The 22,274-nt window shown below is 38.0% G+C and overlaps 1 protein-coding gene across 1 annotated transcript in view; it reads left to right on the top strand.

The window, feature by feature from the left end:
* Positions 1–22,274, top strand: part of LOC128704440 (vacuolar protein sorting-associated protein 35-like) — a 38,543-nt gene that overhangs the window by 8,270 nt on the left and 7,999 nt on the right. Inside the window, exons 2-4 of the mRNA XM_070102954.1 lie at positions 13,000–13,207; positions 17,554–17,663; positions 21,735–21,903. Of these exons, the coding sequence (XP_069959055.1) occupies positions 13,000–13,207; positions 17,554–17,663; positions 21,735–21,903 (487 nt within the window). The remainder of the gene's footprint in view (positions 1–12,999; positions 13,208–17,553; positions 17,664–21,734; positions 21,904–22,274) is intronic.

The raw sequence follows: 22,274 nt of genomic DNA, 5'->3' as shown, positions 1-22,274 counted from the left end.
TCTCATAAGCTACCTTTTTCTCTTTTATCACACCCTTTACTTCATCATTCCACCAATCACTCCTCTTTCCTCCTGCCCCCACCCTCCTATAACCACAAACTTCTGCCCCACATTCTAATACTGCATTTTTAAAACTATTCCAGCCCTCTTCAACCCCCCCACTACTCATCTTTGCACTAGCCCACCTTTCTGCCAATAGTCGCTTATATCTCACCCGAACTTCCTCCTCCCTTAGTTTATACACTTTCACCTCCCTCTTACTTGTTGTTGCCACCTTCCTCTTTTCCCATCTACCTCTTACTCTAACTGTAGCTATAACTAAATAATGATCCGATATATCAGTTGCCCCTCTATAAACATGTACATCTTGGAGCCTACCCATCAACCTTTTATCCACCAATACATAATCTAATAAACTACTTTAGATGATATTAGCGAAATTATTCATGAAGTATTTTGCCCAGTCTCCAGACAAACTCTCATCCACCGCCAACACCGCCTATACCACTACATGAATGACATATTTTATTCATTCTAGGGTACAGTGGACCCCCGGTATTTGATGGCATCGGTATTCGATAAATCCGGTATTCGATGCATTATATCACAAAAAATTTTCCTCGGTATTCGATTGAAAACCCGGTATTCGATACGCTTCATACGAGACCTGTCCACATGTGGCCTGAACTGCCCCTTGTGTGCCAGTGTTTACAAGCCAGCCAGTGTGCGCGTATCTAAGGATACATTCGGTACATTCCATATTATCACTGTGTTTGGTGCTTGTTTCTGCAAAATAAGTCACCATGGGCCCCAAGAAAGCTTCTAGTGCCAACCCTGTGGTAAAAAGGGTGAGAATTAGTATGGAAATTAAGAAAGATTTTGAAGGGTTTGGGGCTAACCCTGAGAAGCCTATACCAGTTGTGGAATACATTGTGCCTTCTTCAAAAATTAAGGAAATGTGTGCACAATGGGTTGAAGTGCAAACCTTTATGGATGAAAATCACCCTAACACAGCTATTACAATGACAATGTTGTGGTCCATTTTAGACAAATCATAAAGGAACGGGAGGTACAGAACTCTATGGACAGATTTGTTGTGCGACAGAGGTCCAGTGACTCTCAAGCTGGTCCTAGTGGCATTAAAAGAAGAAGGGAAGTAACCCTGGAAAAGGACTTATTACCTCAAGTCCTAATGGAAGGGGATTCCCCTTCTAAACACTAACACCTCTCCCCTCCTTCCATCCCATCAATCATCACCAGATCTTCATTAAAGGTAAGTGACAATTGTTTTATTGTTATTGTAATTATTCTATTGCATTAACCCCTTCAGGGTCCAAGGCCAAAATCTGAAGTGGTGCCCCAGTGTCCAAGAATTTTCAAAAAAAAAAAATTAGTTATTTTTTCTTATGAAATGCTTGAGAATCTTTTTGTGAAGGTAATAAAACAAAAAGTATGAAATTTGATGGAAAATTGACGAAATTATGCTCTCGCGAATTTTGATGTGTCAGCGATATTTACGAATCTGCGATTTTGCCGACTTTGGCTCCCATTTTAGGCAAATTACATTATTCCAGTTGACCAAATTCTTAACTATTTCACTAGTATTACTTCTATTCTATTGATTGAGCACAAGAAATTGCCAAGGCAACTGTTTCAACTACAAAATAAAGTGATTGGAAGTTGGTAATTTGGCCAATTTAACACAAAGTTCAAAATATTCCAATTTCAAAATAGGGTCCAGAATAAACAGTGTAGGTATTCCTGGCACTAAACTAACATTTCCTCTGTTCATTAGTTACATTTTGAGGCTTTACAAATAGATTCCATTTTGATTTTTTATTCACATAATGAATTTTTATTCACACCAAAAAATAGAAGATTTACTGTTATGCAATATTGTAATAATTGTATAAATATCATCACCACATTTGTGAATGTATATTAGACCCACCAGCTGGCGTGTATAAGACGTGTGAGATCGTTTGCTTACTCTTGAACATCAGCAAAAATTGAACATTTCCGCTACTTTGAGCTCAATTTCAAGCCATTTCCAGTGCTAAAACCAATCAAAATCATCTCTATTTCTGTAATATGTCTTCCATTCTATCAAATGAGACCAAGAAATCGCAAATACAACTATAAAAAACATACGAAAAAACACTGCAAAGTCGCTGTTTTAATCGAAAAATCATGGTCTCAGTTTTTTTTCTCTCATTATACACAGTGTGCTGCAGGATTTGTTTTATGTGGTGCACACATACCACATAGATGTATTCTCTCATATCAAGGTCCAAATGTACCACTCAGTTTATCAGAGTGAGCTGAGCTCATGACGTAGATCTACGGTTTGGACCCTGAACGTAAAGCCGTAGATCTACAGGATGGACCCTGAAAGGGTTAAACTTAATATTTCATGTAGTAAAATTTTTTTTTCATACTTTTGGGTGTCTTGCACGGATTAATTTGATTTTCATTATTTCTTATGAGGAAAATTGATTCGGTTTTCGATATTATCGGTATTCGATGAGCTCTCAGGAACGGATTAATATCGAATACCGGGGGTCCACTGTATATATCATGTTTCTATGCTATTTATATTGTTTGATATGTCATACTAGATGAACTGTGATAGATAAATAAGACGTATAGGTGATATTAGCGAAATTATTCATGAAGTATTCTGCCCAGTCTCCAGACAAACTCTCGTCCACCACCGACACCGCCCATACCACTACATGACATATTTTATTCATTTTAGAGTATATATCAGGTTTCTATGTTATTTATATTGTTTATTATGTCATATTAGATGAAGTGAGATAGATAATTAAGCCATAGAGTTGATATTAGCGAAATTATTGAAGTACAGAATTCCACTGGAACAGATTAATTGCATTTCAATTAATTTAAATGAGGAAAATTGACTCTGCAAACGAGCAAATCCAGTTGCGAGCAAGGTCATGGAACGGATTAAACTCGCAAGTAGAGGTTCCACTGTATATACAGTGGACCCTCGAGTTTTGGCAGCCTCGACTTTCGTAAAATTCGACCTTCGGCGAGTTTTTTTTTTGGAAAAATTTGGCCTCGAGTTTCATGAAAAAACTCGTGTTTTGGCGAACGTCCGGTACCCATCCGCCCGTCACCGCGCACACAAAGCCAGTCTCCCACACCATTCACACTCAGTGTGCCATTGTTTACCAACACATGACCATCACCCCGCGGGTTCATACGTAATAATCCATTGTTTTTTGTGATTACAACTGCTAAATAAGTCACCATGAGCCCAAGGAAAGCTAGTGCAAGCCCTTTGGTAAAGAAGGTGAGGAACATGATCGAATTCAAGAAGGAAATCATTGAAAAATATGAGAGTGGAGTGCGTGTTACAGAGCTTGCCAGGATGTATGGCAAGCCCCATTCAACCATCACTTAGATCATGGCGAAAGGAAAGGAAATAAAGTGTGCTGTTGTTGCAGAAGGGGTGGATATGCTGACAAAAAGGAGATCACAAATCCTCGAAGAAGTGGAGAGGTTATTGTTGGTGTGGATTACCGAAAAACAGTTAGCAGGAGATAGTGTTACGCAGTCGATAATATGTGAAAAGGCAAGGCAGTTGCATGACGATCTCGTAAAGAACATGCCTGCAACAAGTGGTGATGCTTGTGATTTTAAGGCCAGCAAAGGTTGGTTTGAGAGATTTAAGAAGCGTAGTGGCATTCACAGTGTGATAAGGCATGGTGAGGCTGCCAGTTCTGACAAAAAAGCAGCTGAGAAGTTTGTACAGGAGTTTAAGGAGTGCATAGACACTGGAGAATTCAAACCCCAGCAAGTGTTTAATTGTGACGAAACAGGCCTCTTCTGGAAGAAAATGCCAAAGAGGACCTACATCACGCAGGAGGAAGCGGCACTCCCAGGACACAAGCCTATGAAAGACAGGCTTACTCTCATGTTTTGTAGTAATGCTAGTGGGGATTTTAAAGTGAAGCCTTTACTGGTGTATCACTCTGAAAATCCCAGAGTGTTCAAGAAATGCAGTGTCACCAAGAGTAACTTGTGTGTGATGTGGAAGGCTAACAGTAAGGCATGGGTCACAAGGGGAATTTTCCTAGACTGGTTTAATGAAGTGTTTGGCCCCAGTGTGAAGAAATACCTCCTGGAAAATAAATTGCCACTCAGGTGCCTCCTGGTAATGGACAATGCTCCTGCTCATCCTCCAGACTTGGAAGAGCAAATGGTGAAGGAGTTTAGTTTCATCACGGTGAAGTTCTTGCCTCCTAATACCACTCCTCTCCTCCAGCCCATGGACCAGCAGGTCATTTCAAACTTTAAAAAACTCTACACCAAAGCAGTGTTTCAGAAGTGCTTTGAAGTGACCTCAGACACTGAATTGACCCTAAGAGAGTTCTGGAAAGATCACTTTAATATCCTCCATTGCATAAACCTTATAGGTAAGTCCTGGGAGGGAGTGACTTCTAGGACTTTGAACTCTGCTTGGAGAAATTTGTGGCCAGATTGTATACAAGAGAGAGATTTTGAAGGGTTTGTGGCTGACCCTAAGGAACCTATGCCAGTTGTGGAAACTATTGTGGCATTGAGGATGTCCCTGGGGTTGGAGGTGAGTGGTGAGGATGTGGAAGAGTTGGTGGAGGACCACAGGGAAGAGCTAACCACTGAAGAGCTGCAAGAGCTTCATCTGCAACAGCAACAGATCACAGCCCAGGAAGCTGCTGCAGAGGAGGAGGAAGAGAGATGGAGGAAGGTGCCTTCTTCAAAGATTAAGGACATTTGTGGAAAGTGGACTGAAGTGCAAACATTTATGGATGAACTTCACCCTAACAAAGCTGTTGCAGGCCGTATTGGCAACATGTACAATGACAGTGTTGTGTCCCACTTCAGGGAAATCTTAAAGAAATGCCAGAAACAGACCTCTCTGGACAGATATTTTGTGCGACAGGGGTTAAGTGACTCTCAAGCTGGTCCCAGTGGCATTAAAAGAAGAAGGGAAGTAACCCCAGATATGGACTTCATACCTGAAGTCCTAATGGAAGGAGATTCTCCTTCCAAAAAATAGTGTACACCTTCCTCCTATCCCGTCTTCCATCCATGCAGAAGTCTTCAGTAAAGGTAAGTGTAATGTTATTATTGTTTATTTTAAATGCATGTACTTGATTTCTGATTGTTTTCATTATGTAAATCTTTATTTAATTTGAAAAAAAAAGAAATTATTTTAATATTTTTGGGTGTCTGGAACGGATTAATTTTATTTCCATTATTTCTTATGGAGAAAATGGTTTCGAGTTTCGTGAATTTCGACCTTCGGCGGGCTCTCTGGAACGGATTAATCACGAAACTCGGGGGTCAACTGTATATGTCTGAAACACTGGCTTGTAAGACATACATATACGGCCGAAACAGTCAAAGAGTTAAGGGTTGAGGGAGGAGATGAAGGATGTTTTGAGAGATGGAGGCATGAGGTATATATGATGATGAGTAAGACACATGTGCACCAGTTGGGTATCTTTATCATTTCAACAGTAAAGATACCCAACTGTTGCTTGTGTCTTACTCATCAACTTGTCCATATTTTATACCATTTTCAACATAGAGGTATATATGAGCATGTTAGACTGGAGTGGCAAGTTGATTTTGTGACCTGGCATGCTGCTGGAGTGTCAGTAATTCAACATTTATGATAGGAATTGAAGGAAATTGGTTAGCTGGGCTCGAGTTCTGAAGTGTGGGTGAAGATGTCACATTTTTGAGCATCGTTGAAATTGTGATGTCCATGCTCAGAGTATTTTGTAAGAGTGTGATACAGTTACAGTAGACCCTACGTAGACATGAATAAATACATATATTCATTTTTAGAAAAAACTGCTTAGACCGAATTAAAAGTTTCTTTAAGTTTTCTATCAGAAATAAAGAGAGTAGAAAGATTCTTAGGTGCCGTATGGCGATAAGTTTATTAAATGAGATTGACGAAAATTTCTGCTGTCATTAGTATGGAAAGCAATTTAAGTTGATCTGCATAGGTATTTATTTTTATTTTTAATAATTGAAATGGCTATAAAGTGTTTTGTGTTATCTTAAATAAATGTTTATTTTATGTTCAGATACCATAAGTATATGCTTCATTTCTCTGAACTTGCCTTCCTTGTCAAGGATGACTCAGGGGTAAGAGTAAGTTCTCAGTGTGCATGAACACGTATTCCTTTCTGTATTTATAAAAATCCATTTTTTTAGGTTGTAGTTTATAATTACGTAAAAAAATATGTATGTATAACTTAAGGAATCAAGTAAAGGTGCACACTTACCCAACCCTTTAAATTAGCTTGCAGTTATTTCCAAATTATGTACGTATTTCCTTTACTAACTTCTCGTGTCCTTTATCAAACCTTCAGTAACTCCTCTCCAACTGTTTTCCATGTTATTGAGGAATTTTCCATTATAAGTTTTGTTTAACATTTAACCTCATGGTAGTACATACTCTCATCATATATCACTATCATGATAATACATAATGTTTTATCATGTTATCGTGATAGTAGATGCTCTCATCATATTTCACTATCATACTATACCACTGTCCTAATTGTCTGTTGCTGCTCCTCATTGACTTTACACTTTAACATGAAATACTATACACTTTTATCAAAAAGATTTAAACTAAACTTTATATTGATATAAGATGAAAAGTTAAAGCAGTTTCACTTCTGCCTTTTAAATGTGGACAGAATATTCAGCTAATTTATTTATTCAAGTATATATATGTAAATAACTCCATGGGAAAGTGAATCCTCCTCCTTCCATAAGCTGTGCATGTCGTAAGAGGCGACTAAAATGCCAAGAGCAAGCGGCTAGTAACCCCTTCTCCTGTACAATGGAACCTCGGCACTTAAACTTAATTCGTTCCAGAAGGCTGTTTGAGTGCCGATCTGTCCGAGTGCCAGTCTGTTCAAGTACCGAACAAACTTTTCCCAACCAATTTTCTTTTTGGTTGGCTGTTATCACTAACCCTCTTAGGCCCCATGGTGACTTATTTAAACAAATAATATAAAAAACACCAAAAAATGTGAAGAAACACGAAATAGTTTACAGCAAACTTCTGGTGGGTCGTGTTTGTTTGGTCGAGTGCCGAGCAAACAGTCAACTACTGAGCAATTTGTCTACTGAATGAAGCATTCGAATACTGAATTGTTCGAGTATGGAGCTGTTTGAGTACAGTGGTCCCCCGCTTTTCGTAGTTCCCGGCAATCGTAAAATTCGCCAATCATAGGGGTATTTTCGTATAAACATGGACTCGCTTTTCATAGGTTGACTCGCGAGTCGTAGTTCGTCCGGGACGCGTACGCACGGCGTGAGCCAGGGCGGCAGCCAGTCTGGCATTGTTTACCAGTGAGCGAAGGTCCCCTCACGTGCTCCAGCAAAATATTTCATAATATTCCATTTATTTTAGTGCTTGCAATTACTAAATAAGCTACCATGGCTCCAAAGAAAGATCCTAGTGCCAAGCCTGTGGTAAAGAAGGTGAGAAATACGATTGAATTTAAGAAAACCATCATTGAACAATATGAAAGTGGTACAAGTGTGGCCGAACTGTCCAGGATGTATAAGAAACCCTACACAACCTTATGTTCCATAGTGGCCAAGAAAAAGGAAATAAAGGATGCTGTTGTTGCAAAGGGAGTAACTATGCTGACAAAAATGAGATCACCAGTACTGGAAGAGGTTGAGAAGTTATTATTGGTGTGGATAAATGAGAAACAATTAGCAGGAGATACTCTTATGACTTCGTTTATTTGTGAAAAGGCTAGGCAGTTGCATGAAAATTTGGTAAAGAAATTGCCTGCAAATAGTGGTGAAGTGAGTGAATTTAAGGCCAGCAAAGGCTGGTTTGAGAGATTTAAGAACCGTACTGGCATACACAGTGTGGTAAGGCATGGTGAGGCTGCCAGTTCGGACCACAAGGCAGCTGAAAAATATGTGCATGAATTCCAGGAGTACATAAATAGTGAAGGACTGAAACCTGAACAAGTGTTCAATTGTGACGAAACAGGCCTCTTTTGGAAGAAAATGCCAAAGAGGACCTTCATTACACAAGAGGAAAAGACAATGCCAGGACACAAGCCTATGAAAGACAGGCTGACGCTAATGTTCTGTGCTAATGCTAGTGGGGATTTCAAAGTGAAGCCATTACTAGTGTACCATTCTGAAAATCCCAGAGTGTTCAGGAAAAAACAATGTTATGAAGAGTAAATTGTGTGTGTTTTGGAAATCTAATAGTAAGGCATGGGTCACAAGGGAAATTTTCGTCGAGTGGTTCAATGAAGTGTTTGGCCCTAGTGTGAAGGAGTATCTCCTGGAAAAGAAATTGGATCTCAAGTGCGTGCTGGTAATGGACAATGCACTTGCTCATCCTCCAAACTTGGATGACCTAATTTTCGAGGAGTTTGGGTTCATCACAGTAAAGTTCTTGCCCCCAAATACCACTCGTCTCCTCCAACCCATGGACCAGCAGGTTATTGCAAACTTTAAAAAACTCTACACAAAAGCATTGTTTGACAGGTGCTTGACTGTGACCACAGACACTCACTTGACCCTAAGGGAATTTTGGAGAGAACACTTCAGCATCCTCCACTGCATAACCCTTATAGGTATGGCTTGGGAGGGAGTGACTACCTGGAGAAAATTGTGGCCAGATTGTGTCAACAAGAGGGATTTTGAAGGATTTGGGACTGACCCTAATGAGCCTATGTCTGTTGTAAAATCAATTGTGGCACTGGGGAGTTCCATGGGGTTGGATGTGAGTTTGGAGGATGTGGAAGAATTGGTGGAAGACCACAATGAAGAGCTCACCACTGAGGAGCTGCAAGAGCTTCAGCAGGAAGAGCAACACATCGCAGCTCAGAATCTTGCTGCAGAGGAGGAGGAAGAGAGATGGAAGAAGGTGCCTTCTTCTGAAATTAAAGAGATTTTTACTATGTGGGGTAAGATGGAAAGCTTTATGGAGAAACATCACCCTAACAAGGTTGTTGCAAGCCAGGTTGGCAACATGTACAGTGACAAAGTCTTGGGCCATTTTAGGGAAGTGTTAAAGAGACGCCAGAAACAGAGCTCTCTCCACAGTTATTTTGTGAGACAGGACTCCAGTGACTCTCAAGGTGGTCCTAGTGGCATTAAGAAACAGAGAAGAGAAGCAACCCCAGAAAAGCAAATGGTACCTGAGGTGTTGATGGAAGGGGATTCCCCTTCCAAACTATAAACAATCCACTCTCTCTCCTCCTCCAGGCTCCCATACACTAAGAAGAATCTCCAATAAAGGTAAGTGTTATGCTGTTAATGTTTCATTCATCATTTCCCATTGTATTGTTTATGTACTACATGTATATTTCATGTTAAAATTTTTTTTGTTTTAATACTTCTGGGTGTCAGGAACGGATAAATTGTATTTACATTATTTCTTATGGGGAAAATTGATTCGTAAATCGTAAATTTAGTTTATAGTAACGGCTCCAGGAATGGATTAATTACGAACAACGAGGGACCACTGTACTGAGTTTCCACTGTATGTATATTTTACTAAATTTAAAAGGAGAAAATTTATTTTTTCCTTTTGGGCCACCCTGCCACGGTGGGATACGGCCAGTTTGTTGAAAGAAGAAGTTGATATGAGTAAATAATTCCATGGAAAAGTGAAGAAACCTCCTTCCATAAGCTGTACGTGTAATAAGAGGCGACTAAAATGCTGGGAGCAAGGGGCTAGTAACCCCTTTTTCTGTATATATTACTAAATGTAAAATGAAGTATTTCTTTTTTCTTTTGGGTCACCCCTGACTCAGTGGGAGACAGCCAATGTGTTTTTTTTTCTAAATGTAACTGGCATTCACATGCTAAAACATAGTGCTTTAGTTCAGTGGTTTTTAACCAAGGGTACCAGTACTTTCGGGGTACAAAAAAGCAAAGCTGATGGTATAAAATTGAACTGTATAAACTAAACACTTTCATCCAAGGAGTAGGAATATGATCACTGCCAGGGAAAAGTTGTCATCCTTCACCTGAAAGCTTCAGTTTAGATAAATGGCATATAGAGTGGAAATTTTGCTAAGAAACTTCACCTGATGAGGCTGCTGGTGTGAAAAGAGACCTGTTCATTGTGATGGAAGTGAAACTTCATTTGCATTCTTTCTGAGGCTACTTTCACCATAGAGAGGTTTATGTGACTCAGAGATGGGTACAGGACCTATTTATTTTTAGTCTGTGATATAATGAAAGTCGAACGTGTTAAATTGAAAGCTAATGAAGAAATCTGAATGGAATTTCAACCAATAACTGTAGAGAACTTCTGGTGTGCATAACTCAAAATATTCCCACAGTAAGAAGAAACAACTTTAGAGGTTCTCGTACCACTTGCCGCCACCTATTTGAGACAGCTTTTTGAAAACTTAGGCATATTAAAACACATTAAAACAGACTAGAAACCATCTCGATGCAGGTAATGACATACATGTTACAAGTATTTCTAAAAAAAAAAAAAAAAAAATTCAGCAACATCAATAATGAACATCAACATCATAAATATTGTGCTTAATGTACCTATAAAGTATACATTTTTCAGATTTGGAAAAAATATATAAACCTTTTCCTTTTATGGCTCTGTGCTAATAAGAACTTTAAATAATGTCCATTTAGAGCTGTCAAATCAGAGAACTTTTGCTTCAGGTTTTATTTTCAGAAGTTTTTAGCAAAGTTTATATCCAGTAACCCTGGAAATAATTATTATTATTGTTTATGGAGAAGCACTAAACACTTATGAAACATAGTGTCTTGAGATTGGGAGGTAATCAGGTCTGATCTGAGGATGGGGAAGATAACTCCACTTCCTTAGATCAAGAGCACTTCACCTGTATCAAGGCATCTTCCTTGAACAGAGATTAACCCTGGAAAGCATAAAGTCTGTTGCATCTCAATAAATCATGTTAGGAATGCATTAACTTCACTACAGATGTAGTGAAGTTAATACATATTGTTTAGTAATGCATTGATAAGATCCAAAAATAATTTAGTTTTGAAAAACACTTGACTGGATATTACAGTGTATATGTAGGATTTTGATAGTGTGCTGAGAAGCATAGAATTTAATCAATTGAATTTCAAATCACTTTTGCAATATTAGACCTGCCATTTAATTTTGTCCACAATATAATAATAATATCTCTATTTACTACAAGTACACAAACATGGTATACAGGATTAGCTGACATCAGTGACATACTACTACATAGAAAGCTGCTTCTTATGCTGAGCATTTCAGGCAAATTAGGTCAGTTTTCGTCCCAGGATGCGACCCACACCAGTCGACTAACACCCAAGTACCCATTTTACATTGATGAGTGAACAGGGACAGTAGGTGTCTTATGGAAACACATCCCTAATGTTTTCCAGCTGTACCAGAGGAGATTCAAACCCCAGACCTCAGTGTGTGAGCTGAGTGCGCTAGTGATCTAGCTACAATCTCAAAGTCACTCAGTATAAATGCAATGAGCTTTTTAACCAGTATCCATGAATGAAAAACAGAATTTGATGAGAGCTTGTATGAGTAGAGGCAGCTAATACTGTACTACTCAAGTTATGGAAAACTTATGAAAGAGTAGTGTGTGTGTGTTCCAAGAGTAATCATTACTGGGAACATAAAAGGAGCTTATTCCTTGAACTGACTCATATTTGATTCATGTTAGTATTTCTAGGACCATGAAGTACGAAGAACCTTGTATTTTTTGTGTACCTTATTTCTAAAAAATTCTTCTTTCAACAAACTGGCCATATCCCACCAAAGCAGGGTGGCCCAAAAAGAAAAACAAAAGTTTCTTTTCTTAACTTTAGTAATGTATACAGGAGAAGGAGTTACTAGCCCCTTGCTCCCAGCATTTTAGTCGCCTCTTATGACATGCATGGCTTACGGAGAAAGAATTCTGTTCCACTTCCCCATGGGGATAAGAGGAAATAAACAAGAACAAGAACTAGGAAGAAAATAGAAAAAACCCAGAGGGGTGTGTATATATATGCTTGTACATCCACCTGTAGTGTGACCTAAGTGCAAGTAGAAGTAGCAAGATGTACCTGAAATCCTGCGTCTTTATGAGACAGAAAAAAGACACCAGCAATCCTACCATCATGTAAGACAATTACAAGCTTTCGTTTTACACTCTCTTAGCAGGACAGTAGTACTTCCCTGGGCAGATTCTGTCTACCAGCCTACTACCTAAAACGTTGGAAATATGGGACAAAAGTCATTAGGTCATTTGATTCAGAAACAGCAGACAAAGTACATTGGTTACAGAATCATTCATTATTGTTACAATCACAGCAAAACAGTCTCATCTCTGCCCACCACAGCTGCCATTGCTGGTCACCCACTTTTTCCCATTAGTTTGTTAAATCCTGGGTTTTACAGTATTGTTTGCACTATATTAAATCTTTGGTTACTTATTATTGGCTTTAGATTCTGTTGTAAAATTATGCCTGCTATTTACTATATTGCAAAATTGAATCCTACTTTAATGATACTCTTTTTTGTATTTCAAGTACTGTAAATTGTAAACTTTTATCCTGTACTTGTATTATAATTGCCTCTAGAAAAAAAACGATGGAGTGAATGATAGCGAAAGTGTTTCTTCATTTTCGGGTCACCCTGCCTCGGTGGGAGATGGCTGGTCTGTTAAAAAAAAATAGTGTGTATGTGTGTGTTTATTTTTTTATATGTTATTTTATGATTAACTTCAGCTAATTAGTGTTACAAAATTATTTATGGTGTATAACCATTTAGGTATCAGGACATCAAGCAAAACCTGTTCCAAGTGTAATTCGTGGAGGATATTAACATAGTAACATATGACCATAGATTGTCTGTTAATATATTATTACCTTTGCAAGTGTTAACAATATTATAATTATGCTGCAGACTACGAATATTGAAACATATTTTAGAACTTCTTTCTTTAATAGAATTCACTCAGGTGCAGCCCTGGGCAAGGAGCTGAGTCGCCTGCTTCGTCTTCCTGCTGACAACTACAACAACCTGCTGACAGTCCTTCAGCTGCAGTACTACACTCCTCTACTTAGTCTCTTAGATTACAGTGGCCGCAAGATCCTCAGCACTTACCTGGTTACAAATGCAGTTGAAAATGAAACTTACGTACCAACACAAGAACAGGTTTGTCTTGCCCCTTTTGTGTATTGTTTTCCAGTCATCTTAGTAAGGACATAGAGGTTAAAAAACATAATAGTTTTTAAGTTCATAAAGAGCAGAACAACAGACAGAAAAGTGGACTCATAAAATCGTAATAACACGACTGCAAACAATTTACAGAATGGGTGGCATTTGACCCCATGGTAAGTGCTCTACTTGTATGGTAGTTTGAACTTTTGCTCTTTTCATCATGCTTTCACATATTTTTTTCTAGATTAAATTAATATCAGTGTGACCACTTTCACAATGCCATGAAGGTAATGGCCATTGCTATAGCTATTAATTGCATGATTTGAGCAACAATGTCTGACACTTGATGGTCAAACACTCTGTCAAACATATCTTTTGAATTAAAGTTTTAAGTACTAAGAGTTGGTTATCCAACATGCTTCTGTGAGCATGTTAGATAGTAAGTGGAGGCAATTGGGTTTTTATGATTTGACGTGTTAAGAGTTTAAGCAAGGTGATGTAAAGGGATTCAGAGAAACTGGTTAGCCGGACTTGAGTCTGAAGGTGGGAAGTGTAGTGCCTGCACTCTGAAGAAGGGTAGAGGATGTTGCAGTTCAGAGGATTATTTGAACTCTGATGTCACCATACTTATGGAAAAACAATGGTTGAATGAGTGACAGTGAAAGAGGTTCAACTTTTTTGGGTTACTCTACCTCAGCAGAAGATGGCCTGTGTTAAAAAATGAAAAAAATGTATTACACTTAAGTGTCATTATTGCTGACACATTTTGCGTGCAGAATAGGTATCTTCAGTTGAATACCAAGGCGATTTTTGTACTGGAGACAGTGGAAGGAGTGGAGAGGTAATTTTGAGGTGTTTAGTCCCTTAACCTTGAAGAGTGTTGGCAGTAAAGATACCCAAGTGTTGTACATGTGTTATTCATCAGTTTATTGGTATTCTTTTTTCAACAAACTGGCCATATCCCACCGAAGCAGGGGTGGCATTGTGTGCCATTAATATATTGATATTATTAGCAGTAGTAATGTACAGTATTACACTTAAAAAAAAAAAATTATGGCACAAAAGTGGTGAACACTGCATCACTGGCACATGCTGGACCGGTAATGTGCTGGTCGCTAACCTTGTGACGCTAGTGGAATTTTAAAGGACCCCCAGTGGAAATAAGTCACTTTGTCTGACATTTTTTGGTTATCCTAGGTTCTCTACACATATGCTGCTATGTATGATAATCTATGTAATTGTATTTGTGTATAACTGAATAAACTTACTTACTTACTGTGTATGAAGTTATTACACTGACTTCAGTTTGGTAAATGCTACATATGTATCTAAGCATTTTGGCTGTTATTGACTTGACTGCATTAGGGTTAGGTTAGGCCTTGTTATTTCCTCCATACAGTTATAATAGAGCTTACCACTACTTCTACAACAACTGAATTTGGAAGATATTACAGTGGTTAAGGTTGAGTATCACTGTATATATTTAGCCATTTTTATCATTTTTTTTTTAAATCTTCTATGTGCTTCCTCACCCTGTGAAAGTAGGAAATGATAATGGTGTTCGAAATTGACTAAAATATTTATATCCTAAAATATTAAAAATATGTCTGGACCATATGCAAAATAAGTAATCTTGTACATTCATGTGTAAAACATATTTATGTACAGTATTTAAAATATTGCAAATTGTGTAAAATAAGAAAATTGTGAAAATAAGAAAAAATTTTGGAGCGAGTTAAACATGTTAAGAAAGCCCAGGGAATAAATGGATATGTCAGTTAAAAACAGAGTAGGGGAGTTAGTAGATGGGGAGACGGAGGTATTGGGTAGATGGCGAGAATATTTTGAGGAACTTTTAAATGTCGATGAAGAAAGGGAGGAGGTAATTTCATGCACTGGCCAGGGAGGTACACCATCTTTTAGGAGTGAAGAAGAGTAGGATGTGAGTGTGGGGGAGGTGCGTGAGGCATTACGTAGAATGAAAGAGGGTAAAGCAGCTGGAACTGATGGGATCATGACAGAAATATTAAAAGCAGGGGGGGATATAGTGTTGGAGTGGTTGGTATTTTTGTTCAATAAATGTATGAAAGAGGGGAAGGTACCTAGGGATTGGCAGAGCATGTATAGTCCCTTTATATAAAGGGAAGGGGGACAAAAGAGATTGTAAAAATTATAGAGGAATAACTTTATTGAGTATACCAGGAAAAGTGTACGGTAGGGTTATTATTGAAAGAATTAGAGGTAAGACAGAATGTAGGATTGCAGATGAGCAAGGAGGTTTTAGTGGGGGTAGGGGCTGTGTAGATCAAATGTTTACCTTGAAGCATATATGTGAACAGTATTTAGATAAAGGTAGGGAAGTTTTTATTGCATTTATGGATTTAGAAAAGGCATGCAATAGAGTGGATAGGGGAGCAGTGTGACAGATGTTACAAGTACAGTGGACCCCCGCATAACGATATTATTTCAATCCAGAAGTTTGTTTGAGTGCCGTTATAGACCGAATTTGTTCCCATAAGAAATATTGTGAATTAGATTAGTCCATTTCAGACCCCTAAAAATACACCTACAAAAGCACTTACAAAAATACTTACATAATTGGTCGAGTTGGGAGCTGATCGTTATCCGGGGGTCCACTGTATATAGAATAGGTGATAAGTTACTAATGCTGTAAAGAGTTTTTATGAGGATAGTGAGGCTCAGGTTAGGGTGTGTAGAAGAGAGGGAGAATACTTCCCGGTAAAAGTACATCTTAGACAGGGATGTGTAATGTCACCATGGTTGTTTAATATATTTATAGATGGGGTTGTAAAATGCTAGGGTGTTCAGGAGAGGGGTGGGATTAAATTATGGGGAATCAAATACAAAATGGGAATTGACACAGTTACTTTTTGCTGATGATATTGTGCTAATGGGAGATTCTAAAGAAAAATTGTAAAGGTTAGTAGATGAGTTTGGGAGTGTGTGTAAAGGTAGAAAGTTGAAAGTAAACATAGAAAAGAGTAAGGTGATGAGAGTATCAAATGATTTAGATAAAGAAAAATTGGATATCAAATTGGGGAGGAGGAGTATGGAAGAAGTGAATGTTTTCAGATACTTGGGAGTTGATGTGTCAGCTGATGGATTTATGAAGGATGAGGTTAATCATAGAATTGATGAAGGAAAAAAGGTGATTTGATGCATTGAGGTATATGTGGAGACAAAAAATGTTATGGAGGCAAAGAAGGGAATGTATGAAAGTATAGTATGTAATACCAACACTCTTATATGGGTGTGAAGCTTGGATTGTAAATGCTGCCGTGCAGAGGCAGTGGAGATGTCCTGTCTAAGGGTAATGTGTGGTGTGAATATTATGTAGAAAATCTGGAGTGTAGAAATTAGGAGAAGGTGTGGAGTTAATAAAAGTATTAGTCAGAGGGCTGAAGAGGGGTTGTTGAGGTGGTTTGGTCATTTAGAGAGAATGGATCAAAGTAGAATGACATGGAGAGCGTATAAATCTGTAGGGGAAGGAAGGCGGGGTAGGGGTCATCCTCGAAAAGGTTGGAGGGAGGGAGTAAAAGAGGTTTTGTGGGCGAAGGGCTTGGACTTACAGCAAGCGTGTGTGAGCGTGTTAGGAGTGAATGGAGATGAATGGTATTTGGGACCTGACGAGCTGTTGGAGTGTGAGCAGGATAATATTTAGTGAAGGGATTCAGGGAAACCGGTTATTTTTATATAGCCGGACTTGAGTCCTGAAAATGGGAAGTACAATGCCTGCACTTTAAAGGAAGGGTTTGGGATATTGGCAGTTTGGAAGGATATGTTTGTGTATCTTTATACATACAGTGGACCCCCGCATAACGATTACCTCCGAATGCGACCAATTATGTAAGTGTATTTATGTAAGTGCGTTTGTACGTGTATGTTTGGGGGTCTGAAATGGACTAATCTACTTCACAATATTCCTTATGGGAACAAATTCGGTCAGTACTGGCACCTGAACATACTTCTGGAGTGAAAAAATATCGTTAACCGGGGGTCCACTGTATATGCTTCTAAACTGTTGTATTCTGAGTGCCTATGCAAAAACAGTGATTATGTGTGAGTGATGTGAAAGTGTTGAATGATGATGATGAAAGTATTTTCTTTTTGGGGATTTTCTTTCTTTTTTGGATCACCCTGCCTCGGTGGGAGACGGCCAACTTGTTGAAAAAAAAAAGTGTAAGTTCATTGTACAGAAGGTTACAATGATCATTTGCACAAATTATCATATTATTTCAATTCATGATAGAATTGTATTCTTGAAGATAAAATATGTACTAGTATTTTTGCTAATACTATTTGTTTTATTTGAATTCTAGGTTGACGCAGTGCTGTCCATGGTTGCATCATTGATTTGTGACCAGCCAGATCAACCCCTGGTAGAGCCAGATCCAGAAGATTTAGCCGAAGAACAGGGATTGTTAGCCAGGTAAGAACACTCCTTTTTTAGTTAAATTTGAAAGTGATCTTTGTAAAGCAGTACAGTACTTGGGTAATTTTTTGGAGCATACTACCACTTTGTGATAGTTTACTCTGTAATTTTCATTGTGTATTTGAGATGAGAGAGAGGTGAGAAGACAAGTAAATGTATGTGAGCTTGAGAAACATGCTTAATTAATTAAGACTTTTTTTTTTTTTTTTTAATTGGTTGCGGCTTCTTAATCAAGGGATAGTCACTATAAGCCGATTCTTTGTAGACTGAGAATTGTGAACACTCGTCTCACCCATGGTCCATCTCTAATTTTCAGCCTCTCTCTGTGTCACTTTTATTATTCCTCTTCTGTTGTATATTTTGTAACCACACCTGCCATCTCCTACCAAGATAGGATACATAAAAGGAAATATTCACTGTCATTCATTTAATAGTTGTTTTGCCAGAAGTACGTAGACATCACAATTCAAGTGACCATGTGAGCTGTAATATCCCCACCCCCTCCTTCAGAAAGCTGGCACTTCTTCATGTCTTATTCCTATAAACTCCTTATAAACTTATGTTCATTTAACCCTTTCAGGGACCGTGCCGTAGATCTACGGCTTTACGTTCAGGGTCCAAACTGTAGATCTACGCCATGAGCTCAGCTCACTCTGATAAGCTGTGAGTGATAAATTTGGGCCTAGATATGAGAGAATACATCTATGTGGTATGTGTGCACCACATAAAACAAATCCTGCAGCACACAGTATATAATGAGAGAAAAAAACTGAGACCGTGATTTTTTATTAAAACAGCGACTTTGCAGTGTTTTTTCGTATCTTTTTTATAGTTGTATTTGCAATTTCTTGGTCTCATTTGATAGAATGCAAGGTATATTACAGAAATATGGATGATTTCGATTGGTTTTAGCACTGGAAATGGCTTGAAACTGAGCTCAATGTAGCGGAAATGTTAAATTTTTCCGATGTTCAAGAGTAAACAAACGACCTCACACGTCAAATACACACCAGCTGGTGGGCCTAATATACATTCACAAATGTGGTGATGATATTTATACAATTATTACAGTATTGCATAACAGTAAATCTTCTATTTTTTGGTTTGAATAAAAATTCATTATGTGAATAAAAAATCAAAATGGAATTCATTTGTAAAGCCTCAAAACATAACTAATGAACAGAGGAAATGTTAGTTTAGTGCCAGGAATACCCACATTGTTTATTCTGGACCCTATTTTGAAACGAATATTTTGAACTTTGTGTTAAATTGGCCAAATTACCAATTTCCGATCACTTTATTTTGTAGTTGAAACAGTTGACTTGGCAATTTCTTGTGCTCAATCGATAGAATAGAAGTAATACTAGTGAAATAGCTAAGAATTTGGTCGACTGGAATAATGTAATTGGCCTAAAATGGGAGTCAAAGTCGGCAAAATCGCTGATTCATAAATATCGCTGACACATCAAAATTCGCGAGAGCATAATTTCGTCAATTTTTCCATCAAATTTCGTACTTTTTGTTTTATTACCTTTCAGAAAAAGATTCTCTACCATTTCATAAGAAAAAATAACAACATTTTTTTTTTTTTAAATTCTTGGACCCTGGTGCGCACTTTGAAATTTGGCCTCTGGACCCTGAAAGGGTTAACTAGTTTCCTTTAATCTCTTCATAAATGTTACTTCTTCAGACTAAAACAGCACATCAAATCCTTAAAATCATTCACTCCAATCTAACACACTGGATGCTCATGCCCTTACCACTTAGGGCCTGAACATCAAAATGGTATACAATACCGACAGGTTGTTAGGTAAGACACATATGTAACAGTCAGGCAACTTTATTCCGAAACGTTTCACCTACACAGTGTAGGCGAAACGTTTCAGAATAAAGTTGCCTGACTGTTGCATATGTGTCTCACTTAGGGCCTCCTTCACATCCACCCTACAACTCCTCCTTTCCACCACTGATTTATAACCTCCTCTTGATCATCACTTTCTTCTCCATCCTCTCTAAATGCCCAAGCCACCTCAATGTTCTCTCCTCTGCCTTCTTAATAATACTTTTCTTTACCTCACATCATCTAATTCCTATGCTATGAATTTTTTCCATTACAATAGTGTTCAAATAAAATTTTAGATTTCTAGTTTTAAGTGTAGCACTCCCTAACATTAATAAACTTAAGTTAAAAAAAAAAAGTGTTAATATGTGACATATTATTATTCTATATATATAGTGGCAGTTGCCTTTATATAAAAAAAAGCAGAGGGTTAAATGTACTAGGGTTCTAACAACTTACAGAATAGGCAAGAAAGAGAGAACATTAATCTAGACAAGACAGAATTAGTGAAATGCCTTGGCTACCTAAATTGTAAAAGGAAAAGAACTGAATGGAATACTATATGGGATAATAAATAAACGGATGGGTCTATGAAAGATGAGGTGAATCATAGAATTGATGAGGGAAAAAGAGTGAGTGGTGCACTTAGGAGTCTGTGGAGACAAAGAACTTTGTCCTTGGAGGCAAAGAGGGGAATGTATGAGAGTATAGTTTTACCACCGCTCTTATATGGGTGTGAAGCGTGGGTGATGAATGTTGCAGCGAGGAGAAGGCTGGAGGCAGTGGAGATGTCATGTCTGAGGGCAATGTGTGGTGTGAATATAATGCAGAGAATTCGTAGTTTGGAAGTTAGGAGGAGGTGCGGGATTACCAAAACTGTTGTCCAGAGGGCTGAGGAAGGGTTGTTGAGGTGGTTCGGACATGTAGCGAGAATGGAGCGAAACAGAATGACTTCAAGAGTGTATCAGTCTGTAGTGGAAGGAAGGCGGGGTAGGGGTCGGCCTAGGAAGGGTTGGAGGGAGGGGGTAAAGGAGGTTTTGTGTGCGAGGGGCTTGGACTTCCAGCAGGCATGCGTGAGCGTGTTTGATAGGAGTGAATGGAGACAAATGGTTTTTAATACTTGACGTGCTGTTGGAGTGTGAGCAAAGTAACATTTATGAAGGGATTCAGGGAAACCGGCAGGCCGGACTTGAGTCCTGGAGATGGGAAGTACAGTGCCTGCACTCTGAAGGAGGGGTGTTAATGTTGCAGTTTAAAAACTGTAGTGTAAAGCACCCTTCTGGCAAGACAGTGATGGAGTGAATGATGGTGAAAGTTTTTCTTTTTCGGGCCACCCTGCCTTGGTGGGAATCGGCCGGTGTGATAATGAAAAAAAAAAAAATAAATAATGTATAAATGCTAAATATTTTTACCTTAATATTTACATAGGAATTTTTTTAGTGAAGAGGAATTTCTAGGAATAAGACATGAAGAGGAGTTTCTGGGAATAAGACAAGAAGAGAAGTTTTTAGGAATAAGACATGAAGAGAAGTTTTTAGGAATAAGACATGAAGAGGAGTTTTTAGGAATAAGACATGAAGAGGAGTTTCTAGGAATAAGACATGAAGAGAGTTTCTAGGAATAAGACAAGAAGAGAAGTTTTTAGGAATAAGACATGAAGAGGAGTTTCTAGGAATAAGACATGAAGAGGAGTTTTTAGGAATAAGACATGAAGAGGAGTTTTTAGGAATAAGACATGAAGAGGAGTTTCTAGGAATAAGACATGAAGAGGAGTTTCTAGGAATAAGACATGAAGAGAAGTTTTTAGGAATAAGACATGAAGAGGAGTTTCTAGGAATAAGACATGAAGAGGAGTTTTTAGGAATAAGACATGAAGAGGAGTTTCTAGGAATAAGACATGAAGAGGAGTTTCTAGGAATAAGACATGAAGAGAAGTTTTTAGGAATAAGACATGAAGAGGAGTTTCTAGGAATAAGACATGAAGAGGAGTTTCTAGGAATAAGACAAGAGAAGCTTTTAGGAATAAGACATGAAGGATATGAATTACTAGCTGAAGAAAAAACTTATGATTATAGTATTGAAACTTTAAAATTATGAGTTGTTTTAATATAAATTGCATCATCTCTTGTATATAAAAAAAGCATTTACATACTGAGTTATAATACCTCACTTGAAGAATGTTTATCAAAGAATAGTAAAATCAGATTAATTTGCTTTTGTGTCCACAGGTTCCTACACTTCTTCAAATCTTCCAGCAGTGATCAACAGTATTTAATCTTGACAACTGCTCGCAAACACCTGGGTGCTGGTGGTAATAAGAGAGTGTTGTACACTCTACCACCACTTGTGTTCCAGGCTTATCAACTGGCTTTTAAATATCACACAGAGAGAGAAGAGGTACAGTGATTACCATAAGGGCTGTCAGTCCATGAAAGTTTTCTTGCAGTAAAATTATAATATGGCTGTTATGTGCATGTACCAGTAATCAGAAATCGTTTCTATGTATTAAATGGTTTATATTGTATGTCTTTAAGTTTTATGGTGATTGTCAGGAGTGTAACAACCACATTAAGTGTGGAACTACTGTGCTGAACAGTAACTATGTGGATTTAAATATTTTGTATATTTTTTCGTTAGACTTAACATCTTAAAAGTCTGTACTGTTGAATAATTTAAATCTTAAAAGTCTGTACTGTTGAATAATTTAACATCATTGCAAATTTCAGTAATGCTCTAAGTATGGTTGATATTACATTTATTCATTTATT

This window comes from Cherax quadricarinatus, chromosome 84 (assembly GCF_038502225.1).
Source record: "Cherax quadricarinatus isolate ZL_2023a chromosome 84, ASM3850222v1, whole genome shotgun sequence".
Taxonomy (NCBI): Eukaryota; Metazoa; Arthropoda; class Malacostraca; order Decapoda; family Parastacidae; genus Cherax; species Cherax quadricarinatus.
This window is presented reverse-complemented; position numbering and strand designations above follow the sequence as displayed.